We start from the raw sequence: 15,314 nt of genomic DNA, 5'->3' as shown, positions 1-15,314 counted from the left end.
TCCCCTGGACCGCCCTGCCGCCTGCTACCGGGAGCGCCCGCTGCTTCCCTTGAGCCTGCACCCCGGTTCCCCTCGGAGCAGAATGCGCTGATCTGCGCTGCGTCTCGGGCAGGATGATTTCTGTCGTGTCCACTGTGGAGAGCGCTCCCAGAGGCACGGGCACCCCGGCGCCGAGCCTTTACCAGCGGATCAGGAAGGTCCTAACCAGGTAAGATGAGGATGAGCATCCCGTTACATTCACCGCACACCCAGTGGGAACGGCGGCCGCAGCTCCTCACTGCGGGCTGGGGGCTCGGTTTCCCTTTGTTTCATACACCACCTGTAAGACCGGAGCCGTCGTGTTCAGTCTGCTGCTGCAGGAAGCGTGTTGTGCAACAGATGTCAACAAAAGCATGCAGCATCCTCCTGTGCGCGAACAGCACATCGTGTGTGTTTGGTGTGTGTTGAAGCGGTTTTTTTTTGGGGGGGGGCATTCCTGCACCCTGTGCTACCAGAGCAGAGCCTGGACACGGGGCTGCCGGCACAAGACGAGGGCTGCCAGGGTGGGTTCGTCAGCCCACTCTGAGGCTGTGCTGCACAATGGCTGCTGTCCTGTCCCTGTCTCTGCTGCCTCATCCACCCCCCAGCACCTGCCTCACTCTCACCGTTTCTTGCAAACTCCCTTTGCATTTCAGTCAGCCCCCTTCCCTTCCCTGCCATCTGCTGCTCTTTCATCTTTGGGCTCTCTTGTTTGTCCTGGGGCCGTTGGACCGGCTGTCTGGCTGCAAACCGAATACGAGGCCAGAATATCAGACCCATGTCGGCGCGCACACGCGTGTTTGTGCATGCCGGCGTTATTGCTGCTGCCACGGACACGGGGATGTTATTGTCATTAAACCTTTATTAAAGCGGGCAGACAGAACAGCGCGGGCTGAAAGAATGCCACACGTCAGGCAAGTGAACACAAAACTGAAGCCCAAACCGATATCCATATCCGAGCCAGTACCGGTGTATTGGCTGATATCCGTTTCCCTTTTTATCAGGATACCTGAGTTTTGGTGAGAGAGGTACAGAGCACAGGAACAACTGTCCAGTTGCTCAGTAATGCAAATATTCAATCAGCCTGTGTCTCTATCAGACGCAAACTGGACCGTGGTGGAAAGAAACTACGTCCCTTGGTCTGACAAATGAGATGAGTTACTAGGTGTCCTCCAGGGGCCTCCCCGGGCACCGGATCTCGCTTACCAGAGCCCCTTTAGGCTGCGGTGGAACGGGAGATTCACAGCATGACGGCAGAACTGAGGCTAGACTGGAGCCAAGGCGGCTCCTGCCAGTACAAGAAAGACGTACCCAATAAATTGACCACGGTACGTCGGAGAAACCGTGTCATCTTTATTCTATCTTAAGCAATTCTGAGCTTGAATTTCTCAATAGCTATCAGCCGTGGTGATGTACGGCGTCAGTCAGGTTCTGCTGGACCTCAATGCTCTACTCCACCGCCGCCTTCACATCTCCAGCAACACTCCTCTGCTGTTAGAACCCACTTGTGTAGCTGCTGGGGTAGACGTCACAGACAGAGCTCATCAGGTGACACAATCGCCACTGCAAACCAGTCCTCGTGGGGCTCTGTAACATCTGGATGTGGCGGTAAGCGGCTGTTTGAGAACAAGTTCTACATATCGAGCAAAAGCTGACGATATGTCAGTGTTGTGCTCACCACGCGTTTCCACTGCCCCCGACTGGACAAAAACATCAGTCACTGCAGGTTGAAGTCTGATTTCTAGCTCGATGTGTTTGTGTTCATTTGCCACACGACCGACAGAAACACGGGAAATAAGCCAATACTGAGACACTCTTACGTTGCCTTGTGATCCCGATGTAAAACCGTCCTTAATGAAACACTGATGAGCCTTGGTCCATGTCTCCTGTCCTCTGCAGGGACCTGTTGGTGACCCTGGCCCTGGGCCAGGTCTTGTCCTTGTTAATCTGTGCTATCGGTCTGACCAGCAAGTACCTGGCTGATGACTTCCACGCTAACACGCCGGTGTTCCAGAGCTTTCTCAACTACATCCTGCTGTTTCTGGTCTACACCACCACACTGGCAGTCAGGCAAGGTACACACAGAAACTGAAGTGTGTGTGTGTGTGTGTGTGTGTGTGTGTGTGTGTATACCAATTAAAGGCAGGGCCAGAATCACCGGTATACATACAGATACTTTTTATTATTCAAAGCAGACTGATTTATGAGGTGACTGTATCAGTAAAAGGCTCCTCCCGAATAAATGTCCACTGACACCGAATTTCATTCCTCCCTGTTAAATGTTACATATGTTTATTTGTGTGAATCCCATGAACTAACAGGTCAGCGTGCACACACATGTAAACAATAGTAGCATAGAAGCAAATAGTATAGCATGCACCAAGAAGAGTGTTAATCCACCCAGAACATGATCTAACCGGAGAGGGATCCCTCTCCTTTGGTATCGATCCTGTTCGCACATCAACCACCTCGAGCTCAAACACCCGTTGAAACACAGTCATCAGACTGTGTACAACTGCTTTATGCTGCCTACTCCAATATGCGTACCCGAAGAAGACTCACGGATCAGCCTCAGTTACTGCAGCGTTGGGTACAAAGAGCATTACGGTAACAGGTTGGAATACCAGTCCAACCAGGTTGAGGACATCTTTACTTTAGAGAATTAGATTCTTCACGACTGGCTACCGAAACGTATGAGCTGCACTGATTACACACATCAAATATCCAGTCTATTTCAAACGGAGAGTTGCATTACTGGCCATCTGTGTATATACATGTAGAGCATGGATTATCAAGTCCCGCATGGCCTGGTGCTGTGCAGGATTTTCTCTTCACAAATTTGAAGGTGCAAATTGTAGCGTTTAATTTGTTTAATGAATGTAGGCACATTCATTCTGAGACCTTCACTGAGAATCCTGCAGCCCTCAGCCCTGAGGTACACGGTGTCCTCCATTGAACCCTGCCGCTAGCTGGAGAAAACGCTGTAGGGAGTGATGCGTGCCGGTGCAACAGTCCCTTTTTGTGTGAGCGATGTTCACGACAATAGTGCCACAGTTGCACCTGCTTGTGTTTTGTAAAAATACGCTAATATGTGTGCACTGTATGAATACACAATATTGACTCTTATTAATACGATGTAGATCAGGTTGTGCAAGTCAAAGCTTGTGTAACATGCAGTCACGCGAAATATTTCCCACACGACAGGATAACCTTGACTTTAAGTGGGTTCGGAGCCCCGACCACTGCACTGGATCCTTCGGCTACAAAATAAAAGGTGTGTGAAACAGAGGACAGGTGTCTCAGGGTGACACCTGTCAGGAGGAGGAGCCATGAAAACATGCAGCACGACACCAGCCGTACACGTACACTAAACCCTTTTATTTCCGCGTCGATCCAGAAAAGTAACATCAAGTTCACAAGTCCCGCACCTCCCAGTATCACAGTGTAACTGGGAGGTGTGGTGGGTGGTCCACACACCTTATCCTAAGCTGCTGTAATCAACAGATCCAGCCCAGGGACACTGAGATGATCGGACTGAATGGACAGATTTTTACTGTGACCGTATCCTTTTCTACAAACCAAATTTATTCCATCAGATTAATTCCCATAAAAAGACGCTATAATCTCATTAAAACCACACATACCAGCGTTAGAGATGAGGAAATGTCTCTCCCACACCTTCCTGCCACAGTATAACTGCACGAAGATTTAGAAAGTATCTGTACGTTTTGGTGGCTTTACAAAGACGCTGAATCTAGTTTGTAACGGCGGTAGAATTTTAATAAGTTGCTACTTCAGAAAATATATTGCTTCTCATCATTGGTTCTGTACGTTGTGACTTTATCCAGCTTATATCTAGTGAGTGCATTGTCTTTCTCTCATTACCTGTTTATTGCATTTTGTTCAGTCTGTGTTTTCTGTACGGAGGTTCTCTGAATAAGTAAATAAAGGGAAAGAGATTTGTTTCCTTGTCAAACTTTCAGCAAAATGTTCTTAATACCCACATAGCAGGAACGACTGTGTAAGTCATTTATTCACACAAGCGACAAAACAATAATTCACATAACACTGTACATGAGAGAAGGACACGGTCTGTGCTGGCTAGACGAAAACGGAGCCATATACCTGAGGCCTGACCATTAGACAACAGCCTCCGTATCACTGGTGTCTGAGTCAAGATGTCCACCGCCCTCAAAATGGAGTCAGTGTTTAGGAGCCTGAGGGTTTGAGGGTAAAATCTGTCAGGACAGGTCAATGTTATTAAAAGCACCTGCCCCGTGAAGGTGGGGGGAAACGGTCTGGGGCTGGAGGGTACTGCTTTCATTCTGCTGATGTGGTCTTCCTCAGGCAGAACGCTGTCGCGGACTGGGTGGCGGCAGCGCTTCACAGTCCCGTTTGATTTGCATCTGATGTGGCAGCTGTGCATGAGATGACTACACAGGATCCTTGACCCAAACTAGGAAGCAGCGGATCAGAATGGTCAAAGAGGGACAGCGGTGCATACAGTGTGTGTCCACCCTGTTCTGTCAGTGTGTTCTCTGTATAACACACTGACGCTTCACTCTTTTCACTGTCTTCCCTGTGTGTCATACCAGGGGAAGGGAACTTGCTGGCCATTCTGAAGCAGCGCTGGTGGAAATACATGATTCTGGGTTTGATAGACATTGAGGCCAACTATCTGGTCCTTAAGTCTTACCAGTACACTACACTCTCCAGTGTACAGGTTAGTACTATATATGTGTGTGTGTGTGTGTGTGTTTGTGTGTGTGTATAACTGTTTTCACCCTCAGTATTTATAAATACTCTGACTCCTCAAACCTTGTCCCAACAATCAGCAGCCATGGGCTCCTCTAAGCAGCTGCCTAGCTGCACTCTGAAAATAACCGATGCCCACAAAGCAGGAGAAGATAGCAGAGTGTTTTCAGGAGGCCGTTTCCTCAGTTCACATTGTAATTAAGAAATGGGAGTCAACAGGAGCGGTGGAGGTCAACTTGAGGTCTGGAAGACCAAGAGAACTTTCAGACAGAATTGCGGGTAGGATTGTTAGAAAGGAAAATCAAAACCCCCGTTGGAGTGAAAAAGACCTTCAGGAAGATTTAGCAGACCCTGGAGTGGTGGTGCACTGTTCTGCTGTTCAGCAACACCTGCACAAATATGAGCATCATGGAAGAGACATAAGAAGAAAACCTTTCCCTACGTCCTCACCACAAAATTCAGCATCAGGAGATGGAAAAGGAACATCTAAACAAGCCTTATGCATTTTGGAGACAAGTCCTGTGGACTGATGAAGTTAAAATAGAACTTTTTGCCACAATGAGCAAAGGTATGTTTGGAGAAAAAAAGGAGCAGAGTTTCATAAAAAAGAACACCTGTCCAGTTGTAAAGCACGGGGGTGGATCGATCACGCTTTGGGCTTGTGTTGCAGCCAGTGGCACAGAGAACATTTGAAGGGTAGAGAGAAGAATGGAGTAAAGTAATATACCAGCAAATTCTGGGAGCAAACATCACAACGTCAGTAAAAAAGCTGAAGATGAAAAGAGGAGGCTTCTACAACAGGATAATGATCCCAAACAAACCTCAAAATCCACAATGGGCTACCTCTAGAGGCGCAAACTGAAGGTTTTGCTATGGCCCTCACAGTCCCCCGACCTAAATATCATCTGTGGATAGACCTTAAAACAGCAGTGCATGCAAGACGGACCAAGAATCTCACAGAACTAGAAGCCTTTTGCAGGAAGAACTTGCTTAATCCACCAAACAAGAACTGAAAGATTCTTCATCAAAGTGTTCGTAAACTGTGATACTTGCCAAAGGGGGTGTTACTAAGTACTGACCATGCAGGGAGCTCAAAGTTTTGTTTTTGGGCCCTTTTCCTTTTTTGCTATTTTGAAACAGACGGAAATAAAAAATTAATCTTGCTTAAAATATTAAAGAAATTTTGACATCTTTAACTTTATGCCTTCTGGAAATCAGCTCGTTTAACCATTCACACTAACAGAAATTTTGACCAGGGGTGCCCAAACCTTCCCATGCCAGTGTAATATACATATATCTACACATTAGATGTAGAGTATGTCTTTTCCCAGAACGTAATTAGTCTCCTGTAAGTACTGTAATTACTCCTTATTGCAAATTCAATATTTGACCTTACATTAAGGCTGTATGTGTGCAGTGGGGCACTTAAGTATCTGGAATGGAGGAGTCAGCTTACGTTCTTGGATCAAAATTGCAAGAAATCAATAGCACTAGAAATAGTCAGAGCCATAGAGCTGATCTGGAAGCGTCTTCTAACATGACTGTGCAGCTCAGAAACACAGGAAGATGAACATTATTGAACACAGTTTGTGTAAAGGGCGGCACAGGCGTGCAGTGGTTCGCACTGTCCTCTCACAGCAAGAAGGTTCTGGGTTTGAACCTGCTCGCCTTGTGGAATTTGCATGTTCTCCTTGTACGTGACAGTTGGGATCAGCTCGTCAAGGATAAGCAGGTGTACAACTAACAGATGGATGGACAGCTTCCAAACATCACCCACTAAAAACACCAAAACAGTAGACCATTTGCTATTTAAGACCGATCTTCATCATCCCTTACCGTGCATAGCTCTCTGCCCAAATGCAGCTTAAAGCCGAGATCGTGTAGCAGGTTTGCTCCACCCTGACACGAGCCCTCAGGAGTCCTTTTAATACCTGCTCGCGACAGACAAATAACTGAAAAGACGGCACCTAAAACCAAAAGCCACACCCTAAATGAATCATACAGACGAGCCCCTGTGACCAGGACCCAGGTGTGCTTTGAGAGTGTTTGTAGCTGCCCAGTCCTTTACATGGTGACCGGCAGCCTCTCAGAGAAGGAAGGCCTGGCCCAAACAACACACTCCACCGTGGTGGGAAGGATGCTGTGGCTGTGGACCGCCCATGGTTCTAGTCCATTCATTGTTCGTTGGACTAGCCAGCCCACTGCTACTGTTGTTTACTGGTCAGCAGCGTTGTCGCTGATCACCAGTCTGGTGCTGGGCACAAAGCTGGAAATAACTGAACCATAAATAAAAGGACTCATCATGTGCATGTGTGTTTTTTTTCTCTGTGTCTCTGTCCTTCCTCTCAGCTGTTGGACTGCTTTGTCATCCCGGTGGTCCTGCTGCTGTCCTGGTTCTTTCTCTTGGTGAGGTACAAGGCTGCCCACTTTGTGGGGGCAGGACTGTGTCTGCTGGGTATCGGCTGCATGGTGGGGGCTGACATCCTACTTGGTCGGCAGCAAGGCCTTGGTGAGTTCCCCCAACGCACACACTTGGAGTACACAGCACCATAAATGCACATTTGACTGCAGTCAGCTCATCTAGGCCCACAGATACAGATAGGTGTTGGTTTGACTTTGACAAACAAAGCTTTCCTGACCTGAATGTGGCATACGCATGTACAAACACATGTTCAAGCTCAGGGTGCAGGCAAAGTGTGGATGCTGGCAGTTTGTTGGGATGCAGTAAGTCTCCTGCTCACGTTTCTTTCCTTCCCTCTTTCCTCTCTCGTTCTCCCTCGTCTGTCTAGGAGAGCAGAAGCTATTTGGGGATCTTTTGGTTCTGGGAGGAGCAACACTGTATGGGATCTCCAACGTCTGCGAGGAGTTCATTGTGAAGAACCTGAGCCGTGTGGAGTTCCTCGGCATGATGGGACTCTTTGGATCCTTCTTCAGCGGCATCCAGCTGTGAGTTTGTGTGGGGGAAGAGACATATCTCATGAGAGATGGGCAGGGGCGGAGAGTAACTGTTTAAGTACAGTACTCGAGTGCTGTACTGTCTTAACCCTTTCCGAACGTGACTCTGACCAAACTATACCCAACTAGGTGAATTAAAACCAAGGGGATCCGGGGGAATGGTCCAGATGTTTTTGGGAGTATTTTTTATTTCATTTCATCTCTGTTATTATTTGTATTATGGAGTAGGTTTAAGATGATAGTAGGATAAGTAGTCAAGTAATCGAATAACTGAGGTTAATTGGCCCTGAAACACAGTAACAGAAACATCTTGTGAACCGCTCACACTCAAACATCAAGTATTGGATGATTGGTGGGGTCGATAATAACACAATACTTTACCTCAAGTAACACAAACAAATCAAGACAAATAAACGTTGTCAGAGTTGAACTACAGACTACCAAATAATTCCCACAAATCTGTGAAAGCAGCACCGAGGCCTCACTGGGACTCTCCGTGTCCAACAGCAAACAGCAAAAATAATGACTGAATTGAGTCTTAATGTCATGAATGAGTAGATTTTTGTGTTGCCTTTCACAAAGGGATTCCACAGAAAAAAGAAAAAAAAAACCCAAGTCTGTACAAGCCAGAGAAAATGGTTTGAGACAGTGTCTGCAGTTTTTGTCATGGTACATGGCACGAAGGACATTATACTGTCATGCTGGCATCTGTGAGTCAGTGACTCTCTTACTGTTAATCCCGCAACTCTGTTGCTCTGACCTTCGTTACTCTGTGACTCTGTGACTGTGGACACATTCTCGCGAACCCGATCGCTCCAGAACAATACATAGTAGACGCTTCATACTTACACCACAGGTAAGAGCCATAAGGAGTAGACGATCTGATTAGATTATGGAGCACCGTGCTTCAGAATGAGGGAACACTGATTTACCATAAATTGCTCTAACTCCTTAACACTTCAAGCTAACTAGATGGATGGATACTAGAAATATAGTATGCAAAGACAAAGGGTTGGCGTAAATTTATCTTCAAATAATTAGGAAGGGAATTAGGAATCTTCTGAATTAGGAAGGAAACTACTGATTTTTCTTGTGAACACGGTAACTCAAGAACAATTCACCATGACAAACTACCAGTACTGTGAGCACACGTGTTCTTCTGTCATGGAGATCATGGCGTGGACATACAGCAATCCGGGTGCCTATGGTTTAGCTGAAGTTTGAAATACGGTGAAAGCAAATGGATTTGTACAGTGTGCAGCGAACGTGGAACAAGACGCTTTCAATGTCTGTGTTTGTGATCTGTTGCAGGGCCATCATGGAACACAAGGAGCTGCTGAAGGTATCCTGGGACTGGCAGATAGGTGAGAACGCACGTGCACACGCAAACACAGACGTACACATACAACCCAGACACGGTATATTCTCCCGAGTAATATTACCACAACACGTCATCCTCAGGTAATCCAAAAGGGGTTTTAAAAAGCAGTGTAAATGTGAAATAGTTTGCTCCCTGTCTGTGTGTCTGTGTTTGCAGGTCTTCTCTACATTGGTTTCAGCGCCTTCATGTTTGGCCTGTACAGCTTCATGCCGGTGGTGATGAAGAGGACGAGCGCCACCTCAGTCAACCTCTCTTTGCTCACAGCTGACCTTTACAGCCTCTTCTGCGGCCTCTTTCTCTTTCACTACAAGGTAATGTCAAACTGCCAGGACACATTGCTTTGGTAACTTGCTGGTTGAAAGGTGTGCCAGACATCTAGCATAGCACACCTGCATCTCTGACCGAACTGTCGGTGGAACTGTAGGCGCTGGTTTTGACAAGGAAGAAGAATGTGTGGAACAAAAAACACGATGTCTGTGGTCCTGCTGCACCGATTTTGATCGTTTTTAGATCAGACAATGTTATAGGAGTGTCATGATACGTCTGCACTGCTCTGTTCAGCCTTGACTGCTGAAGTAACAGCTGTGACAGACAACTGACAGACAAATCTGTTCCCTGTCATCTTCAGTCTCCTGACAGGACACAAAGACTGACAGTCTCTGTAATATTACAGTATACTGAAGAGTATCGTAAGGTCATCCCAGCTGTAGCTTCTCAACAACTGTCTCAGAAGGTCACGAAAGGTCCGTCAGCGAGTCTGCATCACGGCTTTAGTCAATAAATACAAGTTGACAGCCACATCTGAACCGATGTCATCCTGTTTATATTCAAATTCCAAAATGGTACCATGGCTGTTTGAAGGTGCTCACTCATTTACAGATGTTTGTACCAGTCCCAAAGGCCATGTCGATAGTCAGCAGACACATCTGGTAGGATCTCATTAGAATAGGTTGGGTTTGGTTTTGCCACAACATGCAAACCTTGTCTTGTTGAAGCAGAGAGACAGGGGCTAGGAGGACGCCGAGAAATCTGAAGTTTGAAGCCACTTGTAGCTTGTCTGCTGATAAATGACCAATGCATGCGTACATTTGAACATCAGCAACAACGCATGCTGAACGTAGATCATTAATACGCGCACTGAAGAGGAGTTGGCCTGGAATAGATCCGTGGGGGACTGTGGCATCACCACCAGGCGTGGGAGACACCGTGGCATGGATCCTTACACACCGATTTCTATTTACAGGACAGGATTTGAATCGGCATGAAGCAGCAGTGTAGAAATGCGGCGCCTACTCTAAGTCTGTCTGTCTCTGTGTTGCAGTTCTCTGGCCTCTATCTGTTGTCATTCTTCATCATTATCTTGGGCCTGGTCCTTTACTCCTCCTCATCTACCTATGTGGCCCAGGATCCGCGGGTCTACAAGCAGTTCAGGAACACGGGCAGCCAGCCGGCCACCGACCCGCCCCCGCTCAGTCCTGGAGTCCCGGAGCCCTCCGTCACCTACACCAGCCTGGGCCCCGAGCCGGGGGACGAGCTTCCCGTACGCGTGGCCTAAGAACAACGGGGAGATCTGGGAGGGTTCAGTCTGTCAGCCTGGTGGATCAGTGTGTCAGCTGCAGCCTCCAGGTTCCGCTCACAGTTGTATACAGAGAAATAGCGATGGCTGAGCCCAGTCTGCTGAGCAGGGCAGCTGCGTGATCACCCAGGTAGGTCCAGGTTTTCAGTTTATGGCCTGTATTGAGGGACGGAGTCTCCACCTGCTCAGTGACCAAGTTAAGACAAATTCATGTATCCAGATATGAGCAGAATGTAATTAAATCAAATAGCAGAGCAAGTGAAAATGTTGAGTTCACTGTGATCAAAGACTGTGAGTAGACAGTAGTGACTGTAAATGATCATTCATGTAAATAGGTGGTATTGTAATTTTATTTCATCGTCTGCTTTCTTTTTATATCTGTCAAGAATGTTTGCGCTTACTACCTGTGGATATGCTAAGATTGTATTCGCTTCATTTCTTATCTGATTGCAATCTACCGTGTTTCTAAATCCACCTGCTCAGAGTCAGTGACAGCTTTAGTCAGTGCTCAACAGGCCGGAGTCGGTGAATACGTCCGTGCATCGTAGTGGCAGACGTGGGTGCACTGGCCAAATGTACCAACTTGGTGAGCCAATCACTGCCTTTTCCTCTGTACCTTTTCACATGGTGGATATTTTGTAGGCTGCTAAAAATATATTTTAGACGTCATGTATTTTAGCTGGACTACTTTTAGACCAAAAAAAAAAGCATTCGGTATTTACCCTCCAGAAAGTCACTGTGACCGTGGGAAGAAGGCTTTATAACGGCATTTAGACTTTACAGAAAATACTGAAAATAAACACTCAAAACTGAAGAAAAATGCAAACAATAATAATAATGGTGAAAATTAGAGACTTCGGTCAGGTCCTGGGAAGGGGTCTTTCGCTGGGGGGACTCGGACTCATGACCTCGGCATTTCTAGAAATCCTGGCCGCTGCCCTGTATCAGTTTTTCCCGTGAGGAAAAACCGATGGGTCAAAATACGACAAGGCCAGGTGCACAGGGTGTGTGTTACAAGACGGGATTCAAAGACCAGTTGGTTAGAGTGGATCCTTGTCGGACTCACACGGCAGCTGCTTTGACTTCTGACTCAACATGCTGCGCTGCTTTAGTGCTGTTAGGACGCAGTTCAACGCTAACCATAACTGACAGCTTTGAGAGTGGAGATGGTTCAAGCAAGTGTTTTCTGACAGAACGCAGCTGTAGCTCTGTGTTTACCCTCCAGCATCAGTGCAGTTCAGAATTTCAAGCCAGACTTAACCGTGCTTTATGTGACCCGCAAGATTACGCTGTAATCCCTGGATTTGACATGAATTCTGTTCTTAATCCCCGTCTCTCCACTCTATAACAGCATTCATTTAGTTGCAGTCTTGTCACTTTATAAGTGGCCATTAATCCTTCAACTAGACAAGACCCTTTTTATGCACATAGGCACAAAACCCACTCCAGAAGAGAGCCTTTATTATCATCTGCTCATTTCTCTCATATACATCCAGCCGTCAAACTGGCTCTCAAACGCTGTGCCATTATTTGAGAGATCTCACTCTCTGGTACTCACAGGAGCTGCGTGACGGCTACTTCAAAATAAAGACGACTGTGAACGTTTCAGGAAAGCGTCGAAAGATTTTATTGCAGATAGAGATGGTGCGGTCGATGATCCTTGGATTTTTTAGCGTGCAATCAAGGGATTCGTAAGAGCTAACGAAAAATTACTGACTACCCTGAAAGAAATCCCTCCTGTGTTCTGTTCCTTCTAACTCTCTAAGTCCGCAGTATCGATGCAGGAGGCAACGTGTGAATCCATATTGAATAATATTAAAAACTGAGACAGGCAATTGTTGGTGGAAGAAAGGGAAGTCACCAGGATAGGATGGGGTCCCCCAGAGTTCTACCTCACCTTTTGGGAGGAGGTGGGACAGTATTTTTTTAGCCATGCTTCTAGTTCATTTTTCACTTATTTAAATACAACTTTAATTGCTGTTATCCTCCAATAAAGTCTTAACATAAACATACTAGTTAAAGTCTTTGCACGTGTCCTGGCCTCCTGTCTAGAACCACATAGGATTCATGAAATCTGTCATCAGATAACATGCACTGGCTGCTCCACGTGATTTTTGCTGCAAAGGACGTTGCCTTGTGCCGTGTTAAGTCTCGACACAGAAAAGACCTTTGACAGGCTGATGGAATCAATGGGGGACAAAATCTCCAAAGTCTATCTGAAGTTAATATGAGGCTTCGGCAGTCTGAGCTAGTGAAATCGACTGGCTATCTCTGCTTAGTATAAACTTCCCTTTTATAGTGTCTCCCCAAACGCTGTTTCCTCGTGGAGCTGCAACGAGGGAATTTCATACTAAAAAAGACAGTAACTTCGGAATAAATCCACTTGATTTCGATTAACCAGACTGCTGAAGTGTCCTATTAGCCTCAGATAAACTTTGGAATATATCGTGCAGGGAAAGAGGACTGTGGACTTTGTCTCCCATCACTTACATTGGAAGCACATTAGAAAGAGATCTCTTAACAGCCAGTACGAAGGGGCTAAATTATTACAGGAAGCCAAACCTGTTTTAACGTTCTCATGGGCCCCTGACTAACGTTTAGCGCAGAAACGATGTTGTGATTGGCCAGTGAGCCCGGTCCCAGAACATGCACGCTCTCATGTGCGCCCCGAGTGACAGGTACACGGAGAGGGCCATCAGCCATACCAGGGCCGACCCGGGGGAAGGGAAGGGAAGGGAAGGGAAGGGGGCGAGGGAGGGACGGACAGAAGACTGCACTTCCTTGTTTCTAACCAACTTCCTGGTAATATGCTGCCCCCTTTTGGTTTGTAGTATGATTTTGACAGTTCTTCTCACACATTGCCCCTTTTGGTTGAAGAATTTCGAGAATCCAGTGCTTGACTGAGCTTCTAATATTACGTTGTTGTTGTTGTTTGATGTATTATGTCCTCTTGATGTCAGTGAGATCCTAGCTTGGTTTAACCAATTTTGGTTACTGTTATTTTTGCATCTTTCTTTTTCTGTATGTGTGTGTGTTTTCCTTTTCTATGTATATGCAAAAAAAAATAAATAAAAACAGTTGATCATAAAAAAACAAAAAAACAACTGGGTAGATGTTTTACATGCACTATATCCAGATACTGTGTTACTACAGCTGTTGCTAAACATTTCTTACACAGTGATAAGAACTAGAAGTAACTATAACCTCAATATATTTACAGCAGGAGAAAACCCACTGTCAAACTACAGACCCTCTTGTGATGGGATCGCACCTGCTGCCACGCCAACATTCTGACCCACGAGTACTCAGGAGTCCTTACTACGTTACTGACAGGCATCACGTGATGAGTGCACGGGAATGACTGAAACTGAGATACAGTGATCCGTGACTTAAAACGAATGTGGGCCAGGGGTGTTAAGCGGGTCGTTAATGGCCCCTTCCCTGTGTCCAGGCCCCCTGGCTCGGACCACACCCATCTTCGAACTCAGCCTTCATTGTGACCTCAACTACACACAGTAAAGTTTTAGGTACTGTTTGTGGCACATTTGTGACGCTATGGCGGTGACAACATCTGTGCAGACTGACAGACAGATGCCAAATCACTGCAAACCACCTCTGTGGTAGTTCCTGCTACAGTAGGTGTCTCCAGGACCACATTTTGCCACGATGATACCAACACACGCACGCAACAAAAAACACCGCAGCCTTGCTAACTCCTCTCTGAAGCCGTGGTCCTCACTCTTTCCCTCTGGCTTCAACATTTTCCACAAGCACACAAGAAGCAGCACCAAGTCCCAAGTCCATCAACACCTGAGAAAAATATCTGGGTTTTCAGCTGCTAGATGTGCCTCTTTGTTCACCTGCCGCTCGACAACTGTCTGTCTGCTCGTTTTTGGCTGTAAAAGACTAACTTCAGGGATACAGAGAACGGGGAATAAAAAACACACTGAGCTAAATGCAGCGAAAAAGCCCCGTAAAGCTACAGAACTGGCCAATAATATTTTCATTAACTTGCAAGGACGGGCAGGGTCAGGCTGGTTTATCAACATTTGTCCATATTTACTGGTCTTCAGTTTTCCCTCTCTCAGATAACGACAGTACCTTATAGTACTGTCCTTTATCTGTTCAGTTGTACTTAGGTGCACCGTAACCAAAACTGCAATTAAAACACAACTTTAACATACGTGTTTCAAAATATATTAATAATATCTCACGAGTTAAATTATTTCTGTTTATAATACAATTACAATATTCGTAGCAGAATTATTTGTGAACGTGGTAACAGATTTCACTTGTTTGCTTTCTTTGTAGGCGTCAGAAAGGGAAAATGTGTTTTCCTGTTTTCTTGTCAAAGTGGGTCATCTAAGAAAAACAAGGCCTGGTTTCTGTTTCTCTAGTTCGTGGATTTCTGACTTTTTTTCAGCTTGCGCAGAAAGCGATAAAACAGAATACGATCAGACAATTGAACATGTGAGGGGGAGAAACCGATATTAATCTTTCCTATCACACGGCCTGTAGCCTGTGTGGCGATCGTACAGGCATCAACTGACCCAACTGACCGAACCGCCCCGCGTTACGGGCCACAGTCGGCACCGTGGTGACCTGCGGCGGCGTCAGCTCCACTGAGAG

The 15,314-nt window shown here is 46.3% G+C and overlaps 1 protein-coding gene across 1 annotated transcript; it reads left to right on the top strand.

Annotated features, from left to right (window-relative positions):
* Window positions 1-113: 113 nt before the first annotated feature.
* On the top strand, window positions 114-13,395 carry slc35f1 (solute carrier family 35 member F1). The gene is made up of 8 exons (XM_040126149.1): window positions 114-208; window positions 1,918-2,093; window positions 4,614-4,741; window positions 7,123-7,282; window positions 7,563-7,719; window positions 9,040-9,092; window positions 9,266-9,420; window positions 10,431-13,395. Exons 1-8 carry the CDS (start codon window positions 114-116, stop codon window positions 10,662-10,664), a joined length of 1,158 nt encoding a protein of 385 aa, XP_039982083.1. The 3' UTR covers window positions 10,665-13,395.
* The last annotated feature ends 1,919 nt before the right edge of the window (window positions 13,396-15,314 follow it).

Source organism: Xiphias gladius, chromosome 4, assembly GCF_016859285.1.
Source record: "Xiphias gladius isolate SHS-SW01 ecotype Sanya breed wild chromosome 4, ASM1685928v1, whole genome shotgun sequence".
Classification (NCBI taxonomy): Eukaryota; Metazoa; Chordata; class Actinopteri; order Istiophoriformes; family Xiphiidae; genus Xiphias; species Xiphias gladius.
Note: the sequence above shows the minus strand (reverse complement) of the source record. Positions and strands in the feature narration are given on the sequence as shown.

Coding starts and splice junctions, on each gene's coding strand:
- slc35f1 (XM_040126149.1), top strand. CDS start 114: ATGATTTCTGTCGTGTCCACTGTGGAGAGCGCTCCCAGAGGCACGGGC. Junction 209..1,917: donor ATCAGGAAGGTCCTAACCAG/GTAAGATGAGGA, acceptor TGTCCTCTGCAG/GGACCTGTTGGTGACCCTGG. Junction 9,421..10,430: donor TCTTTCTCTTTCACTACAAG/GTAATGTCAAAC, acceptor TCTGTGTTGCAG/TTCTCTGGCCTCTATCTGTT.